General features: G+C 36.9%; 1 protein-coding gene across 4 annotated transcripts in view; it reads right to left on the bottom strand.

The window, feature by feature from the left end:
• Window positions 1–270: 270 nt before the first annotated feature.
• WFS1 (wolframin ER transmembrane glycoprotein) overlaps window positions 271–17,657 on the bottom strand; it is a 32,586-nt gene continuing 15,199 nt past the window's right edge. For 3 of the 4 annotated variants that reach the window (XM_056490221.1, XM_056490220.1, XM_056490222.1), the window contains exons 3-8: window positions 13,629–13,711; window positions 10,041–10,185; window positions 9,035–9,205; window positions 8,356–8,436; window positions 4,571–4,716; window positions 271–2,927 (exon numbers count right to left, since the gene is read on the bottom strand). In XM_056490221.1, the coding sequence (XP_056346196.1) occupies window positions 1,119–2,927; window positions 4,571–4,716; window positions 8,356–8,436; window positions 9,035–9,205; window positions 10,041–10,185; window positions 13,629–13,711 (2,435 nt within the window). In that variant the 3' untranslated portion in view covers window positions 271–1,118. Of the gene's footprint in view, window positions 2,928–4,570; window positions 4,717–8,355; window positions 8,440–9,034; window positions 9,206–10,040; window positions 10,186–13,628; window positions 13,712–17,657 lie in introns of all 4 variants that reach the window. The other variant, XM_056490219.1, reaches the window with a different exon arrangement.

Here is a 17,657-nt window from a genome sequence, read left to right as displayed (position 1 = left end):
GTGCTGTGCAGCCACAGTGGCCAGAAAAGATCCAAAGTCACAACAAAAGCAGGGGGAAGCACTATGTGTAGACTGCACAGCTACAAAAACCTCACCTGGCACACCAGATTTTACTGCTGGCTTCAAAACCGTCAAGTGCAACTTCAAGTATCCTGCACAAGAATATTTTAAACACTCTAAATTGCAGTTTTCAGTGAAAGCTGCTATCAACACAACACAAACAATTGGTGACAATGTCAAAGCATAACAAACAAATGTTGTACCCATTCATTTCAAGTTTGTACTTCATGTTTATTTGCAAAATACAAGTGATTAAACAAACATTCTATTTCCATTACCACTATAGACTTTTAGGCATAATTTCAGTTGCTGTGGCTTGTCCATTACTGGTACCATCTCAATACCAGCCTCGATATTTGCCTTTCACACACCAGCAAGGACTGTACTTAGTGTAACCAATCAGAACAAATAGCAAATTTTTACACAATATTTAATGCAAAGTAGAAGCCTGGGGACTTTGTAAAACCTTGCTGGGGTGTGAAATTTTGTGCCCTTTCAAAAAAACAGTGGTCACTATCTTTGAGAGAAATAGTGAAACAGTGATTGCTATACGCAAATATCACCACCAGGTACTGACTCTACTGATCACTTTTTTCTAGGAAATACCATATAAATACAAGCAATAATTGCAACAAAAGCTGTTGTCAGATACCTATTCTAAACCACACCTGTGAAAATACAAATGGGCACATTGTGAATACTTAAAAGAGTAAAGTGCTTTTAACATTGAGCAAGTGGATGCATCTAGTGTTGTACCACAGGCAATATATCCATTTTGGACAAAACAGTTTCCATGCAATTAGTCAGCAGCAATCCCCTGCATTCATTATAATAATAAAGTACTATATATTACTTCAGTCATACAGGGTTTAAGGTCAGGATATGGTGTGTACACTTGCAAAACTCAACCAATTCTCTACATCAGCACACTTTTTGAGCATTGCTACAGCAAGGTAGATTTTTGTTGGGTTTTTTTTTTTTTCACTTAAGAAGCCAAACCTTTGGTAGTGTAAATGCAGTGGACACCGAAAATACCACTGAACCAATATGTGAGCACATTATGCAGCTGACAGGAATGGGAAGAAGAAAAAATCAAAAGCAAATTTAATGGCTTTATGAACTGTGCTCCTCCAGTCCTGCTCTATTTTCACGTGCCTCCCAGCAGGTAAGAGTTTAGACATGCAATTCAAGCAAGTGATTGCTTTCAGTTCAAAGACAGGCCATTTACTGCCAAGACGACCCTCCAGAATTGTGCTGAATTCAATTATACTCCCCTGCCTCAAGTTCAGCAACACTTTTTTAAACTCATTGCTTGCCTTCAGCACAATATCTTTGGTTATGTCATCCTCCTCTATGGGCTTGCTTCCATTTTTGCTACTGAAAGGCATGCCCACAGTTATTTCAAATTTGTACCGATCAAACATTTTCATGTGGCATTTATGCTTTGTCAGAAACTTCAGCCGACACAATTCCTCCTCCTCCAGTGTAACATTTTTGGGATCACAAAGAGGGTAGGTTTCCCCATACAGGCATCTCATCCAATCGCCAATAAAAAAGGGAAGCATGTTTATTGCAGATTCTGCACTATTGTCGATTTCCGTCACGCGCACGTATTTGAACCGCCCGGTCCACGTCACTCGGTGTCCTTCCAGGTGACTGCACAAAATCTGAGTGCGTGCCATGTTAGTCTCCTTCCAGGCCCGGGGTCCGCAGAGGAAACCATACTGATTCCACGTCAGGGTGGAGTTGTAAACCTTCATTCCTTCAGACCGATACACGTAGAACCAACAGAACAGCACTACGGCTGTGATCCACACCAGAATGAGTTTCACAATCGAGCTTCGACTCAGCGATTTAACCACTTCGACTGCAGAGACGTTTACCTTTGTCCACCATCGAAAGAGCAAAGGAACAGCACACAGAACCAGGGTCACTACAATTTTCATGAGCTCCAAAGACAAAAACCACTTAATGAAGTGGACAAGACACATCAGTGCAATGCCTACACCCAGCACCGGGAGTGCAAAGAGGAACAGGAAGTAACCGATGGATGCACGGACGAGCCCAATGCCAGAGGACTCCCGCAGAATGACCACAGAGAGCTCACACCACATAAAGCACACCAGGTATGGGACCAGGTAGCAGTAGGTGCCTTTAAAATTCCGGAGTTGGGCCATTCTGAAGAAAAGATAGAACAAGTACAAAAACAGAAGGCATGGGATGCTTACATTGATCACAAAGAAATGGCCTACAGGAACTGTAAAGAAGGTTTTACCTAAGAATTTCAAGTAGCCAACATTCCCAGGTAACATCTGCAATAGGGATAAGCAACCTGCAGCTATCTCAGTCATTAACGCCCTTCGTGTGTAAGGTTCTGCACACGTGCTTAAACTCATGTAACTTGTCACTGTGAAGAAAACTGAGACAGTGGCTAATTCTGAGCATGGTATACAGTCTTTACTTGCTATAGGGAAGGAGAAAATTACAAAGAATACTGAGAGTAAAAAATAAATGTATGGTTCTAAGTGATTCCATCCAAAGTTCACCTCAGCTTGCTCAACATCTAGGTTTGGTTCGAAACGAAGCAGTAAGTCAGTCAAAGCACGGAAGTTTTCCCAAGCCTTACTGTCCTGAAAAACTTTCAGTGTGCAAATCACCATAGAAATGAAGGACAAATAGAATATGACTAGTGGAATAATGAAGGCAAAAAAATCAATTGTCAGATTACTGATGATGAAGAAAAAGATGAGAGCATTGATATGGTGTGTTGGAACAATGGTAGACAGCCAATGCATTCCTGCCTTTGATGCAATATCTATAAGGTATTCTTTAATTTCCATAATGGCATGAAGTGGATATTTTACAACCTGGAAAGAGAAAGAAGCATTTTATTAATGAGCAGTTTTGTATCTTTAGATCACAGATGTTCTTAACTGAAGCAGTAGCAGCCAGTTGTCTAACCTCAGCTAACATGAAAAGATTTATATTTCAGATCAATGTTGCCAATAAAATAAGATTACTGTGTCTGAGATTATTAGCTCCATTTTGATTAACTCAGTCAGACGAAGCTCAGAGGCAATTTTGATTTCAGGCAAGATGTATTTCATTACCTTTGACACATATAATTAAATGGCTTCCTAGTCAAATATTGTGCTCTGCTAACTTCATACTGAAGATAAACTACATGGCTACAGCCCTGCACTACCTTAAGTCATTACTTCAGCTGCAAGTACTGTACTTTGGTGTGTAACTGCCACATTCTGCAAGAATTATGCTATAAATTCTATGCATACACACTGTAGGAAGTAGTGCCTATGATTCATATACACATACAGGAAGTCTTTACAGCTGTGGTTTTATCTTTAAACAATCCTTCCCAAACATCTAAAAATGCAGCTGTCAAAACCTGTTTTGGAAGCAGCAGAAGTATGTTAAATTCAATTACTACATATTTACAGATTCTTTTAACTCCACAACAGTTACTGTAGAGGATCTTAAAATTCTACCTATTTTATGTGGCATTTTCCAACACAGTCACTAGACAACAGAGAAACTGCTGGATTGAACCCTCTGCCTCTAACCAACCATACACTTCACAAAAGATCAATTAAAAGGTACTGGATTTTTCAAACACACATTTAGATATTGCAGAGGGACATTAGACACTGCTAGAATCCTCCTTCTCCCATAAAATCACATGTTTTTTCAGATCTTACATTTTTATATTAATTAGTTCAAGGGGAAAAGCCAAGAATGTTCCAGCAAATACCTGTGGCACTGTGATGAACTGGGACAACACATGCCCCAATGATTTGGGCAAAAGCTTGTTTATTTGTGAAGGTATTCCTATTCTTCATAAATGCATCTCTTTCAGACAATTAGCCATGCAAAAGCTTGGAAAAGAGACACTTTGCACTCCCCCTTTTTGACCCATCTCTGCAATATGATAATGGACAACAAAATTACAGCAAAAACTCTCAGGTCAGCAGCCATACATCCCCTAACTCGCCTAAAATTTATGCCAGTATTGAAGGCATACACCTTAATTTTCCATTCTCCTTTCACTATCTAGAGAAGTATCAGTGTAGAAGCTAACAGCAAGTTTCATCTTTCTTGAATTCCATCATAACAGAACCTTTTCATGCTATGGATAATTCTTCTCACCTGCTTGCTCCTGTTTATATTAGAAAGATATGAAGCATATAACAACATCTATAATAAAAATAGGGCAGTGATGACAGGTACATTTCAAACCTCACTGAAGATGTAATGAAGGTAGATTGTCCTCTTACAGGGAAAACTGTTGCCACTTGCTTTTAAATACATGACTCATATATACAAAACTTGAAATATACATATGAGGTCAAGTCCAAAAAGAAGTTACAGCAATTCTTGTATTGATCTATATATACTAAACATCAGTATTGAGAAAGAAGTGCAAGTCACTCCTGTTTTTTCTGTGATGCTTAAGAGGCTATTAAAAATAACCTGCTCCATTTTGCCTTTTTACCTTCAGTCGTAGGGGTAATTCTTCAGGACTCTTCCCTGCCAATTCATCATCTTCCTCCTCCTGCATAATCAGGTTAGATGGGATGATTCCCCTTGCGTACTTCTTTGTAATTTCAACAAAGTCATCCAAAGCAATAAATTTTTTAGCTAAAAAGAGAAAATGAAAATTTGGAGCAAATTTTATCACAACATGTATTCATTATGAACTGGAATATTAATTTTCTTTCCTGCCAGAATCTAGTCGACAAAAACTGAACTACTGACAAGGTTGACCTTGCAATTTGTCCTGAGATCTCTGCTGAAAACAATGTCTTCGTGCCAGCAATATATATAATATTCTACACCTTGTCAGATGAGCAGATAAGTTTATTATATTGATAAGCAGACAAACAGAGTGAGTGAATTTAGCTTATCTGCAAGTATTCCACAGAAAAAAACCACTACTGGATTAGGCTACAGTTTTAAATCATAAACTATTGTATCTGCCTCAAAGAAATACTCAGCTACATTGGAAAGAAAGACTTGTACAGAAGCAGTAATAAATTATCTGTATGTCATCAACTGAAACACTAACTTCTGATTTGTCATTTCAGTCATTTTTCTGAGCTCAGAAGTTACAGACATATAATTATGGAAAATACACAATTATTATATCGACGAGACTAGATATGGATTATTTAAAGTGTATTAATTTAAGATGCTACATGGCTATACAAAGGGCCTCCTCCAGACTGTATCAACTGTGATCTAAAACAGCTGCCAGCAACAAAACAGACCTTGCTCAGTTTACATAGAGACAAAATTCATCCCTCTTCTCTGGGAGATCCTTATCCACTTCTGTGAGCATAAGGGAGGCATGAGGTTACAACTGAAAACTCCAGGGAAACAGCAGGACAGAAGATGACTTATACACTGGTTCAAACTCTTTGCACCCAGTTCTCTACATGAGCAAGGATTAACTAGTTTCTATGGCAGACACGCTGTATACATGAAAGAACTGAATGACAAAAATCTGTAACACAACTCCTACACAGTAAATTTAACTAGTTAGCTGATGCAAAGATATGAAAGCTGGCCTGCTTACTAGTTTGAGATTTTAAAGAGACAGATTACTGCTCCATCAAATTAAAAATCAAAGGATTAATGAGTTTGGACCCAGAAATTTTTAAATTTAAATATGCTACATTTATAGAAGCAACATATAAATAGCTCAGCATTTAATACTGAAAATACTGGAGATATAGAACAAAAAAAGTATTTGTCTTAAGATACATTATAGAAGAAGAAAAATGTTAAGAGCTCAACAGAAAATCAGCATTTTACAATCTATCTTTTGGTTTAATCTCACAGTATGGTTGCTGCCTTTGGCTTGGACTTTTGCAACTCCCCCCATGAAATACCATCTGGCATGCCTCCCAAGAAACAAGAAAGGATTTATTTTTGCTAACTATTCTTATTATTTACAGACTGTAAGGTAGCTTTACCTGCATAAAGAAATCTGTGAGACTCTAGCTGTCTTGGTGGGCTTCAGATTAAGCCAAATATGAAAAGTGTCATCTAAATCTACTGTCCTACTGTGAAAAAATATAAAGTGCTGGAATAGTCTTACTCATGTAGAATCAGCAAGCAGACATGTTAGAACCTCACAAAAATACCTAAACAGCACTTTTACAGGATCATAGGACATCCTGAGAAGGAAGGAGTTATTAACTTACTATGTATAGATGGCCTATCACTGCAATGACATGCACCCTCTCAGGCATGCAACAACTGCTGGTTGACAATGTCACCTCTAATTTTCTGTTTATACCTCCATTAGGGACAACCCAGATGAGATATCTGCACATACATATCTGGCTTAAAAATTATCTTCCAAGTATTGGCAATGTACTAACACTGAAAGAAGAATCTCCTTCTGGCAAGGTAAATGAAGAAACTCAGTGAGTCAGAGAAGTAAATGCTGGAGAGTAACAGCTTTCTTGTTCCTCCATGAAAAGGTAAAAGCTCTCTAGAGAAGAGGTAACAAGCTTAACTCCTACTTTAAGTGTTTGATGAAAACTTTTCATTTCTAAATGTCATTAGTATTTTGTCACCCAAGTGTCTCTTCAATTGATATAAAAAGCGTATTTTGTAGATTGTACTTTATTATTCACAGATTTTTTTCTATTTGGTTACGACAAATTCCCCTGCCTCTCCCCATCCACCCTAGGAAAAGAAAAATATTCACATCAATTTCTGCCCACACTTACATATAGGTTCACTTACTGCCCTGCTACTTTATCTGAAATTTAATCCTTTAGAAAAATCATATTTGCCTGTTCCTCTTCTGATAACTTTCTGAATTACTGAAAAATCCAGAACTAAATGACTTGCTATGCACTCAGTAGCAGCACATGCCAGTTCACCTGAAGGAATGGAAAGAACCCAAATGCAACACAGCTCAAATGAACCCAAACACATCTGCATTATGATACATTGACTGGACAATGAAAACTCAACAATCTGGTCCTTGAAGGATTATTTCTAGCTTGCCAGAAGTGGCAGCCAAGTCACGAAAGCACCTGACATAGTCTCATAGAAGGTTTGATAGGACTGTAAGCTTGCTTTCCAAAATATTGTTTCTCACATCCCTTAATCCCTTATTCACACAGAGGCACGTGTCCCTGCTCCTCTTTTACTTCTGTCAAAGCTAATGAAAACCAAAATACTTCACTCTTCTTAGGAATGCTACTTTTCAAGTCACCTGTGTACTGAACACAATCCTTGAAGGTAAAGGCCAAATTTACCTAATGAAATGTAAATCCAATCTTTCAAGGAGTTTAAACCTGCAAACCTCCAGATTTGACTCCCTATTCCAGGTATGACACTTTAGTTTCACATACTCTTAACTACAGATGTATTAGTAAACAATATGCTTTGTGACATTTGAAAGTGCTCTTCAAGTACTGATCTAGATTGCACATGAACTATTCAATATGACTTAGGGCATTTCAAGAAACTGAGATTTTCCTGACAATGAGTAATTGAACCTTGTATTAAACACTGTTCTTGAAAAACTACACATGCTGCATTGTCAATAATTCATTTTCTTAATAGAAACTACTTTGACTTTCTTCCTAAAAGCCCAAAAGCACATCAGTATTTCTTAGTTATGCCAGACCTAAGAAGAACTTTCATTTCTATCCCCACTCCACCAAACCTTACAAAACTTACACACTTAGGTCTACAAATCTGACTCTGTGTGTGTTAAGGGGTTTAATTCTTCACAATACATGAACTAAGCTGCTGTACATAATGAAAGAAGTATCTTGGTGCATCTTTCCTAAATCATTCATTGAACAAATATGAAAAGACAAATATTAATTATAAGGGAAGGGCAAATGGAAGCAAGGCAAATAGAATGAAGGATCTGTCTGCACTAAATTGGTGCATAATTCATTCCCTCACTGTAATGAGAAACCTTACTGCATTTAGAACTAAAGAAAAAATTGAAAGTGAAAATCTTCTTTGCTGAATAGACTTTTGAGTGTTGAAAGGGCAAGAATATAAAAATAACAAATGACATGCAAACTCCCTTTAGTAGTTGACTGTAATGGTGGTTGGTGTCTTCTGTGAGTTCACATGCAGATCAGTTATTTGTTTTCCACACAGAATAAACTGACACTATCAGTTTATTGCAATCCAAACCTTCTACACATTCTTAGTCTGGCAGCACAAAATTGTTTACCAAAGCAAACTAGAAACTAAAACCACTGGCCAAGACTAAAAGCAGCAGCATGCACTCACATTCACTGTTCACTAATCGCTCCAGCATTCTTCTCTGCTTCTGCACAGACTTTGGGACTGGGCCAGGCTGCTTCTCACCATCTGCTTCAATAACAGAAGTTTACAGAAAGTCAAAGCAATCAGTTAATGTGATCAAACAGTAAGTGCAACATCTGGGAATGGTATTTCCCCGAAGTAAGAAAAGACAAACTTACATAGAAACAGATAACAAGTGGCTATATAGTTTTCTATATTCCTGTTACTGTATTTGAAACAGAACTGCCTTAGCTAACATTTAGTGCTGTAGTGGCAGAGTGTCTTGAAGACTGAATATGTAAACTGAAACATCTAGAGAGGTATCATCAGGATGACTGTTAGAGGGAAAAAAATATCCAATACAGCAAACCTATAAAATACCCTTTTTTCCAAAGACAGTGAATGCTAAAAAAAAAGCGTATATTTAAAATATATGGCCACTTGAACAAGTGCTTAACAGACCCACGACCTCCAGCAAGTGTTGGTCCAGAGAGCATAGTTATTAAAAGAGGGTTAGTCATTGAGACAGTTACATTATCTTAAACAGATTGTACATCTACTATTACTTCATTCCTGATTGTTCATAAAGCCCTTTAAGCTTCTAGCTGTACTGTCCCCAAAAGTCTGTATTTTATCAATGCCATAAATCAGTTCATGAACGAACCTTCATTGTCAACTTGCCCAACATTTTCCAGCAGTTCGGAAACTGCTAATTGCTTCTTCTTTTTTGGATTTAATTTCCAATACATGACCAAGGCAGCTTTCCGCACAGCTCTCTCCAGGTCAGTCTCAGATGTTAACTTTTTCACCTCTTCCTCATTCTCAGAAGTTATACCTCAAGAAAAGAAAAATACATTACAAACTTATTCCACACTCATGCAGAAATGATAGATCTGCTCACAATTTATTTTTCTCAGTTTAGTTCCCAAACTTCTCAAGTTTCAGTCATATTCTGACCACCTAAGTAAATTACTCAAATGACCTTCCATGTCCATTATTTATCAAATCCAATCACATTGCTTAGGTTAAACTGTACTTTAAAGATGTGCAAGACATGCATTACACTATGTCTTGCTTCATCTTCTGAAGCACAGTGGATCAGGCAAAAGGTAGTGCAGACAGGCATGGGTGACATGCAAAGGCACCAAGAACTGAAAAAAAAGTTGTTTTTCTTTTTTGTTTTGTTGGAGTTTTCCCCCACCTCATAAGAGCTCAGATAGTTGGTGGATGAGAAGAGACAATTCCGGGCATGGGAAGTAGAAAGAAGATGAGAATCTTAAAGTGGGAGAAGACAGTGAACAAGACCAATCAGAAGAGGTTGGAGAGGGACAAAATAATGAAATAACAGCATATATATAGCTGGTGTGTGGTTATATCTGCTCTTCAGAGTCAAAGAAAAGAAGCTTCCAAGAAAGGTGAGGATGAGAAGAATGTGCGTGGATTTCATTAAGAAATTCAAGCAAATAACTAATAAAAATGCTTTAATAAGCAGTATTGGTAATTAGTGTTTTTTAAATTACCTGTTGGAACAGCCTGTTAGCAACTATTCACATATTTTTGCCATGATCATTTCCATCATACTTTAACCACTCTTCTCAGAGTTACAATGAGTACAATATTGTTTCAGATAATGTGGGAAGTGCAAGCAGGACTCCTCAGAGAACCCATACCTCTTCTGTCTGCCAGGCATCTACGCAGGTGCTTGACAGCTTCTCTTCGACCCTGCTTAGCAGCAAGGATGAACCAGTCAACTGCACTACAATTGTTAAGTTCTTCATCCTCCTCTTCTGCTAATCTCAAGAAGTGCTTCCCCACCTATAATAAATAGGAAACAAAATTCCTACAATTACTGAAATATACTTTACTTTATGTCTTTCTCCTTCCCTTTCATCCCCTGGAACTCAGCTAAGATAAATGTCTCTGAACAAAACGTCAAAACATTTGCTCCTAGCATTGAAAAACAGTTGTAAGCTGATCTTCTGATTGGAAAGATCTGGAAGAACAGGAAGCAAGAAGGAATTGCAACACAATTGGCCAGGTCAGTGAATCAGTTACTGTTGGTGTTCAGGAATCTGTCAGAACCAGGTGAAGCTCATGTCTGTATTACTGTTTTACAGATAAGAAAAAACCCACATCTTTCTTGCTTCTAAAAATTAATACATATATGAAAATATACTAGTAAATATATTTATGCAATAGTATGAAACACTTCTGCTTATCACAACACAAGGCAATAAAGAGTTAAATGGCAGAAAATGATCAGAACTACTAGACATTTTGTCTGCGTACCTCAAGAATCTGGGTAATGTTTTTGCTTGGCTCACTGCACTTTCTCTCTCTCCCCCTCATGATACTTCAGCTACATTCTAGAAGCAATTAATGCAATACCTTAATAGCTTTTAGAATCTACAATATTATCTGCTGGAACAAAAAACTCTGTTTGAGAGGTTCTCTGAAACTTTCATTTGTTACTGCAGCATTTGATACTGTCACTAAAACTGACTCAAGAAATGCTGTCGAAAGATTAATAAATTAGATGGTCCTTAATTAACAGATTTAGTAGATTAAATGCACTGATATAATCAGAAAGGTCTTTCTTCTTCCAGTAAAAGCAGTTTCTCCAGCCATTTAACTGGTTTCATACACTTAAGTAAGTGCTTCAACAACTTCCACACAATTATTGGGTAGACATTAAATCACTAGCACACACAGTGAAGCTATCCAAAACCATACAGAAATAAGGAGAAAACTGGACTAGATAATACAAACATTGATTACAAAATCGTGCCAGAATTCAACAGGAGGTGCACACCAAGAAGAATGTATGAGACAAAAAAAGAAAACAAGATTTCAGCAACTTCAGGGTAATCTGTGACTCAGGCAGATGTACCTACAGCTATTTATTTCAGAAAGGAATTGCTTGAACAAGTTACATGGCAAATAACATCCATCTGACAAGAACAGATGTTTCTTAAGCATGTTTATATTTATAGCCATTGAGATTTCAAGCAAAGCTTCAAGAGTAGCAGCACTTAATCATGCAGCTCTTAAGCTTCTAAGGATCTCTTGGACACAGAACACTTATTGCAACCTCAACTAACTGATCATGGGACTAGTCACAGCATAAAAGGCTAATGCACAAGCACAATGATAGCATAACCTATTTTTATGACTGAATTGCTTTTTGGCTTGCCTGTGGTTTTAACAGTAAAATCCCTACATCAAACCACGTGAAAAGCTCTGGCCTGCAGAAGTCAAAGGAGGAGGAATGGATGGGAAAAGGTGTTAACCTCACATCTGTCATTTAAGGAGTCTGGGATTCTCTCTTTCCCATGAGCTAAAAGTATGAAGTAAAGTCATATTTGGTAACAGCTTAACACAGACTCTCACACTGTACTTCTCTAAAGGTTGCTCCCATCTCTGCCTTTGCTAAGTGAGGTGGTCACATCAAGCAGTCCCCTTGCAGACATCCTCTGGTTAAAGACACAGAACTGCCTTTTCTCCATGACAGAATTCCAGCTGTGGCTGTTTCATTTATGTAACTGCCTTACAATTATTTCTCAATTAAAGAAAAATGTATATAAAGTTATAGTAATACATCTTGACAGCTACTCAAAATGCATTTATTTCCATTCATTGCAGAATTATTTTTGAATAAACACAGAGTAATAACTACAAGCCATTGAACCAGCTGATTTTTTTGTGTTTGACTTTGTAATTGTTAACAAGCACAAAAGTGGCATCTCAGCTTCTTGTTCATACTCATACAAATGTGAGAAATAAAAATACATTTTTCTAATTGATTCTAAAGGAGTGTATTCAACCACAGAGAAGAAATTAATTTCTTTTCAGGTTTTAAAAACTAAAAATCTAATTCCCCCTCCACAAGTAACAAGAAATGTGACTGCATAAAAAAGAAATTACTGTATTTTGGGCTCCATTTCAGGCAGTCAATTCATCTTGAATGCATACTGAAGCACAATTGTATGCTGTACCTTTTTATGATAAGAATCCTATTCTTGTTTGGGAATAAAAAATATACACAGTTAAAGAGATAAGGAAGAGAGTAAAATTGGAATTAATGGCAAAGGAGTAAAACCCCCATCATTTATATACATATGTATGCATCAAAGACTTAGATTATATAAGTATTTCTGAGTATTCTTATCCAACTGGAAATTGTATTCTGCAAGAATTTCATGGACTTTGCATTCTTACGTGTGAAGGAATAAAGCCAAAAGATGGATTTTACAGCAATGATTCCCTTGAGGATAATGTTTCATCCTCCACAAAGCTACCAGCTGTTTCAAAGTGAGGAATTTGTTACTATCTCAGGTTACAACTGCAAGGTCAGACTGCCCCTCAAACAAGTTGAGATGGAACGGGGAACAAAATTAGCACTGATGTATTTTTTTACCAGCTTTAAAAGAATAACTTTCCCATCATCACCTCTGACTTTTATTTACAATAGGAGTGGTGATCCCTGGGGAAAAATCCAGACCATCAATGAGTACATAGGAGACTGCAACCACTCCTATTTGGCATCAAAGCTGAATTTGGAAAAGAATGCTCAAGTAAAACACCAACCAAGTTAAACACAAATTAAAACCCTTCTTGATAATTTTAAGCTATTTATACTATACAAGTGATGGAAAAGTGGTACAATTTTTCTAAAATCTAAGGGAAAACCTGAAATGCTAAAAAATTCAGGATAGAACTAGTATTATTAGTTCAATTTTATCTGCCAAGAAGTAAACACAGTTAAATTCAACAAATGAGGGGCTTCTTTCCTAAAATGTGTAATTCAACAGAGAAATGGTATAGGAGCAAAACAGCAGTAACCAAACTCTGTCCAAGCTAAAGCACCTCCATGGCAGTTTCCTTCAGAGTCCAGCCTAAGAGCCTTGGTATCTTTGTATACAGTGTAGTGCTGAACCAACAGCATTCAACTGTCCCTATCTGCACAGCTTCACACATTCTTCTTAAAAAAAAAAAAAAAAAAAGGCAAAAAAACCCAAAATTAGTTCTGTACCCTTGCCATGCTAAAGAGTTGGAGCTGATACCACTCACACTCTCAAGGCAGCAGCAGAGAAAGGTTTCTCAAGGCAGAGAAACCATATGGCATCACCTTTCTTTGAATAGTTTAGCCATCTAAACAGATACAGTTCAACTGAGGAAGAGATAATAGTCCTGAGGCAGGCACTGCCGTTTTTGGAATTAAGAGCAAACAAGACCAGACAAAAACCATATAAAATTACCTCTGTTTGTGCTTTTGGTTCTCCAGCTTTGGCCCTCTCAAGCAGTTCTTCAAAGAGCACTTCAGGTTCATCCTTCATACCCTCTATAAATTAGATAAAGAAAAATTTTTACAAGAAATAGTTTAAAGTACTTTAAAAATCATTGTTGTATGATTGGTTCAAGAATTAAATTATCATAACCAAAAAATCCAACACAAGGGTCTTGCAAGAACAGTGTAAATTAACATAGTACAATACTGACTCTCCATCTCAGTATTGTACTACAGCATATTTACCCTTGTTATTTGGTACATGCCACAGTTTACAATTTCTCATTTACTTCCACAAAATTCATTTATCAATGGAATATTCATTACAACAAATATGAGCATATGTGGAATATGTAATCTGGATCAGCTTTTGTACTATTACTATTCTTTTCTTGATATCACTTCAGTCTTTCACCTGTCAGTCTCTCCATTTAGCACTGGAATATTTTCTATAATTTTGAAAAATTAATCAGCCTTTGAAACAGTGTATTTGAAAGCTCAGTCCCTCAGTCTCTGGAGCTTACAAAAACCAACAACAATTACATTTGGGTTTTTTTTAATTTTGCTCCACACTCCACCTTTTATTTTTCTTTTTTCACAGCTACTGAACACATACAGACTTAACTGGTTTTCTTCAAAAGCATCATACTGCTCCACCAGTCAATCATAAAGAAAAACTGGAGAGCTGTATCTGATATCCAGTGTTTGTAAACAACCTCATGCTGCATGTTATATGATGAATAAAGAATTAGTTAACAGCAAAGCTGATGAAGGTCAAGACTGCTACTCTTTTATAAGATGACTTCTCATAAATTAGTTTGGAAAAATTTTAAATAGAAAAATCAGTGCAACTTTTATGTTTTAAGTTGGGTAAGAATGGACAACTGACCACTGACTTAGAGTTACAGCTTTACTAACCAACCAACCTAAAATTATACCTAGAAAGGTAGGCCCAAATTCTATACTAAACACCAAAGTCTGAGCCCTATTGACCATATTACCACACAAACACCCCAAGGGACACTCTGGAGCTACATCCTGAGGGCAGTGGCAGCATGAAAAATGTGCTTGGGAAGCAATTTCCAGATGTAGGAAACTTTCAGGCACCCACTCCAAGTTACAGTCCCTGCCTGACTGGCAGCAGCAATGCCAGAAGCTGCTCAGCAGCCCTGCCAGCTGAGAGGCCAGGCAGTATCAGCTCCTCTTCAGAAGATGGAAGGAAGGAAGAAATAAATCCCGTTCCACATGATCTCCTGAAGAACAGGGTTACTGCACTGCTTAACATCCCTGGTACCGGGACCATTTTCAAAGAAGAACAGGCTACAAGCCAACACTTTCACTAAAATGGATACATTTAACAAGAGCAAACCATGAAATAAGATTTCTTCTTCACCATGTCAGAGTTTTGTCTGCCAAGTTCCACTTGGAAAAGTTCTAATGCCAGATAGTAACATGCTGCCTGGCTAAACAAGGCATATAATAAAAAATAATTTTCATTTAGTACTTGGTCTTTTCAAAAAGCTGTAAAAATATTATTATAAAATAGGCCAACAGCATCCTAGCAAAATTAACTACTTAATCTCCTTGCCCTGATATATAACCAACATAATTTGAACTCTAAACAAGTCAGAAGCTTGTTTTCAGATGGCACCATTAACACCAGCAAACATCATTCAGGGGCTCTCTTCTAACAATAAACAGGAAGTTACAGGAAAGAGCATATTTTTTTGAATGAAGGGAAATATTTACCTACCTACCCCACTCAAATGAAACAAGCTGGGTAAGGCAGTACTTTTCCTCCTGTGCTTTCAAATCCATTAAATCCTTTTGCATCAAATTTTTAGTACTAGCTGACTTAGGAATACCAATTTATTTTTCTGTTCAGGACTGTCTACAGTTAAGAACATCAAAATATTTCAGTGATACAATATAGGAGGCACCATCCATAAGTCAGTTCTAAATAATTAAGTGGAATTTACACACATAAGAAAAAAACAACAAACCACAGAAAACAGTTTGCTAAACTGATAAAAACCCTAATAAGCAAGGAAGTTCTCTGGCAGCTTTTATGGCAAAGTCTCTTCCTTTCTGTCCTGCTCCACTTGGCACATATAAGAGCATAGCAAAGCTTTGACCCTTTTTAGCTCTTCCTGCTCAGGAGAATGTATTAGGTAAGAAAAGGTACTTCAACAGAAAGCTGAAGAAATGAAATGGGAATGTTTTACAACACCAGGTTATAGTTACTTTATTGCAATTACACTGAAGATTAACAGTACATAATGGTATTTGCAAAGATGGGAGAAAAAGAAAAATTTAAAATGTGCAGCCTTATGGTAAACTACCTCCTCCAATGAGAAAATAAAAAGGTGTTATTTAAGTAAACTCGTTGAAATGTTTGTTATAACAGAGCTGACTTCCAGAAGAAAAAAACATTATTATTTGTTCGGGTATTTTCAACCTACTGCCCAATCCCTCCCACCTAGTTATCAATTCAATGTATTTGCTCATGTGATCTATCAATATAAATAACAGATTTGCAACTAAAAACATGCCTGTGGGTTATTCTGTAGTTGTAGGGTAAAGGTGTAAGAACAGGTTGTCGAGATCAAATTCAGAGTATCTTAGTATATACAGTTCTTGTAACCAGCAATATTTTTCCTTTGCTTAAAAAATAGCCAAGAGGATAATTAAACGGGTCAAGCATGAATGACTCTAGTTTCATGGCTGCCATTATCAATCTCATTTTTCAGAAGGTGTATCGGTCAGTTTCTGAAGGTAAAAGGTCCAAAACACAAAGTGTGTTTTAGAACAAGGATGGCTAACACATTCTTTCAATTCAGCTCAACACTGAACAAACAACTACACAGGAGTATATGCAGCCCCCATAACAATACCATAAGAAGTGATGACTGTAACTTATCACCTTTGTTCTTAAGCATGTTTTTAGTCAGAAAATGTCTTGATGTGTATTCCTCCCACGTAAGAGTATTGCAATGGAAATTCTGTCAGTGGAAGCTTTTATTTTCCAGCTCTGCTAAAAACTCATGCCTTTTTAATGTCAAATTTTACTCTGTCTTGAATATAAAAATTTCCAGAACACTCACAGGAACACTCATCTTGCAATACTTCATATGTATTTCATGACAATTAAAATAGACTTCACTAGCTGTTTTGTGTCAAGTGCTTTAATACAAGCCAATGAAGTCTATCAGTTATCCAAGGCTCACAGGCACTGCAGTCATTCAAATGAAAGCAGGCAAGAGAAAGCACAAAAGTTTAAGACAGCACATAGCATTCATAAAAGAAATCAAGACCAGGGGTCTAGAAGGGTGTTTAGTAGTTAATATTTGCTGTAGTTCCAACCCTGCCACCAAGAACCTCAGGACTGTAAAGCTTAGTTCATCATCAGGCTGCTCAATAATTCAGTTCCCAATACAGTTAATTTTACCTTCCCAGAGACAGATCATTGAACACAAATTAGTTAATGGATATTGTAACAATGACATTATTAATTAAATTTTAGTAGTTTTGTTTTTTTATTCTGTGTGATAAAGTCTTAGGTTTAAGATCTGAAATGAGACTGCCTACTTTAATTTTTCTCAGTTTCACTACAAAAAGACTGAAAAAATTTTTCATCTGCGAAGTAAGATGCAGATACAATTCTGACTTTGCTGCATTTATGTCATCATACTACAGAAAGCATTTAAATCTTGGAAAGCCTATAGAAATATCCATTTTTGCTATCCAGGCCTTTCTTTGAACAGGTAAAAGCTGTCTACAAAAAACCTATTTTATGAAAGCATTTATTAAAAAAGACTCACAACAATAAAACAGGTCATTACATAAAGACCTGTATGCATTTCAGTTACACAACATTCAGAAGACTAAGCTAAAACTGCCTGTTATTAAGTGATAGACTTCAATGGTACTGGCCAAACATGACTACACAGCAATTTCAGTTTTCCTAGTGAAAAGTATGTTTTACATCTCCAGGAGAAAT

The sequence above is a fragment of the Oenanthe melanoleuca genome, chromosome 4 (assembly GCF_029582105.1).
Source record: "Oenanthe melanoleuca isolate GR-GAL-2019-014 chromosome 4, OMel1.0, whole genome shotgun sequence".
Lineage (NCBI taxonomy): Eukaryota > Metazoa > Chordata > Aves > Passeriformes > Muscicapidae > Oenanthe > Oenanthe melanoleuca.
Note: the sequence above shows the minus strand (reverse complement) of the source record. Positions and strands in the feature narration are given on the sequence as shown.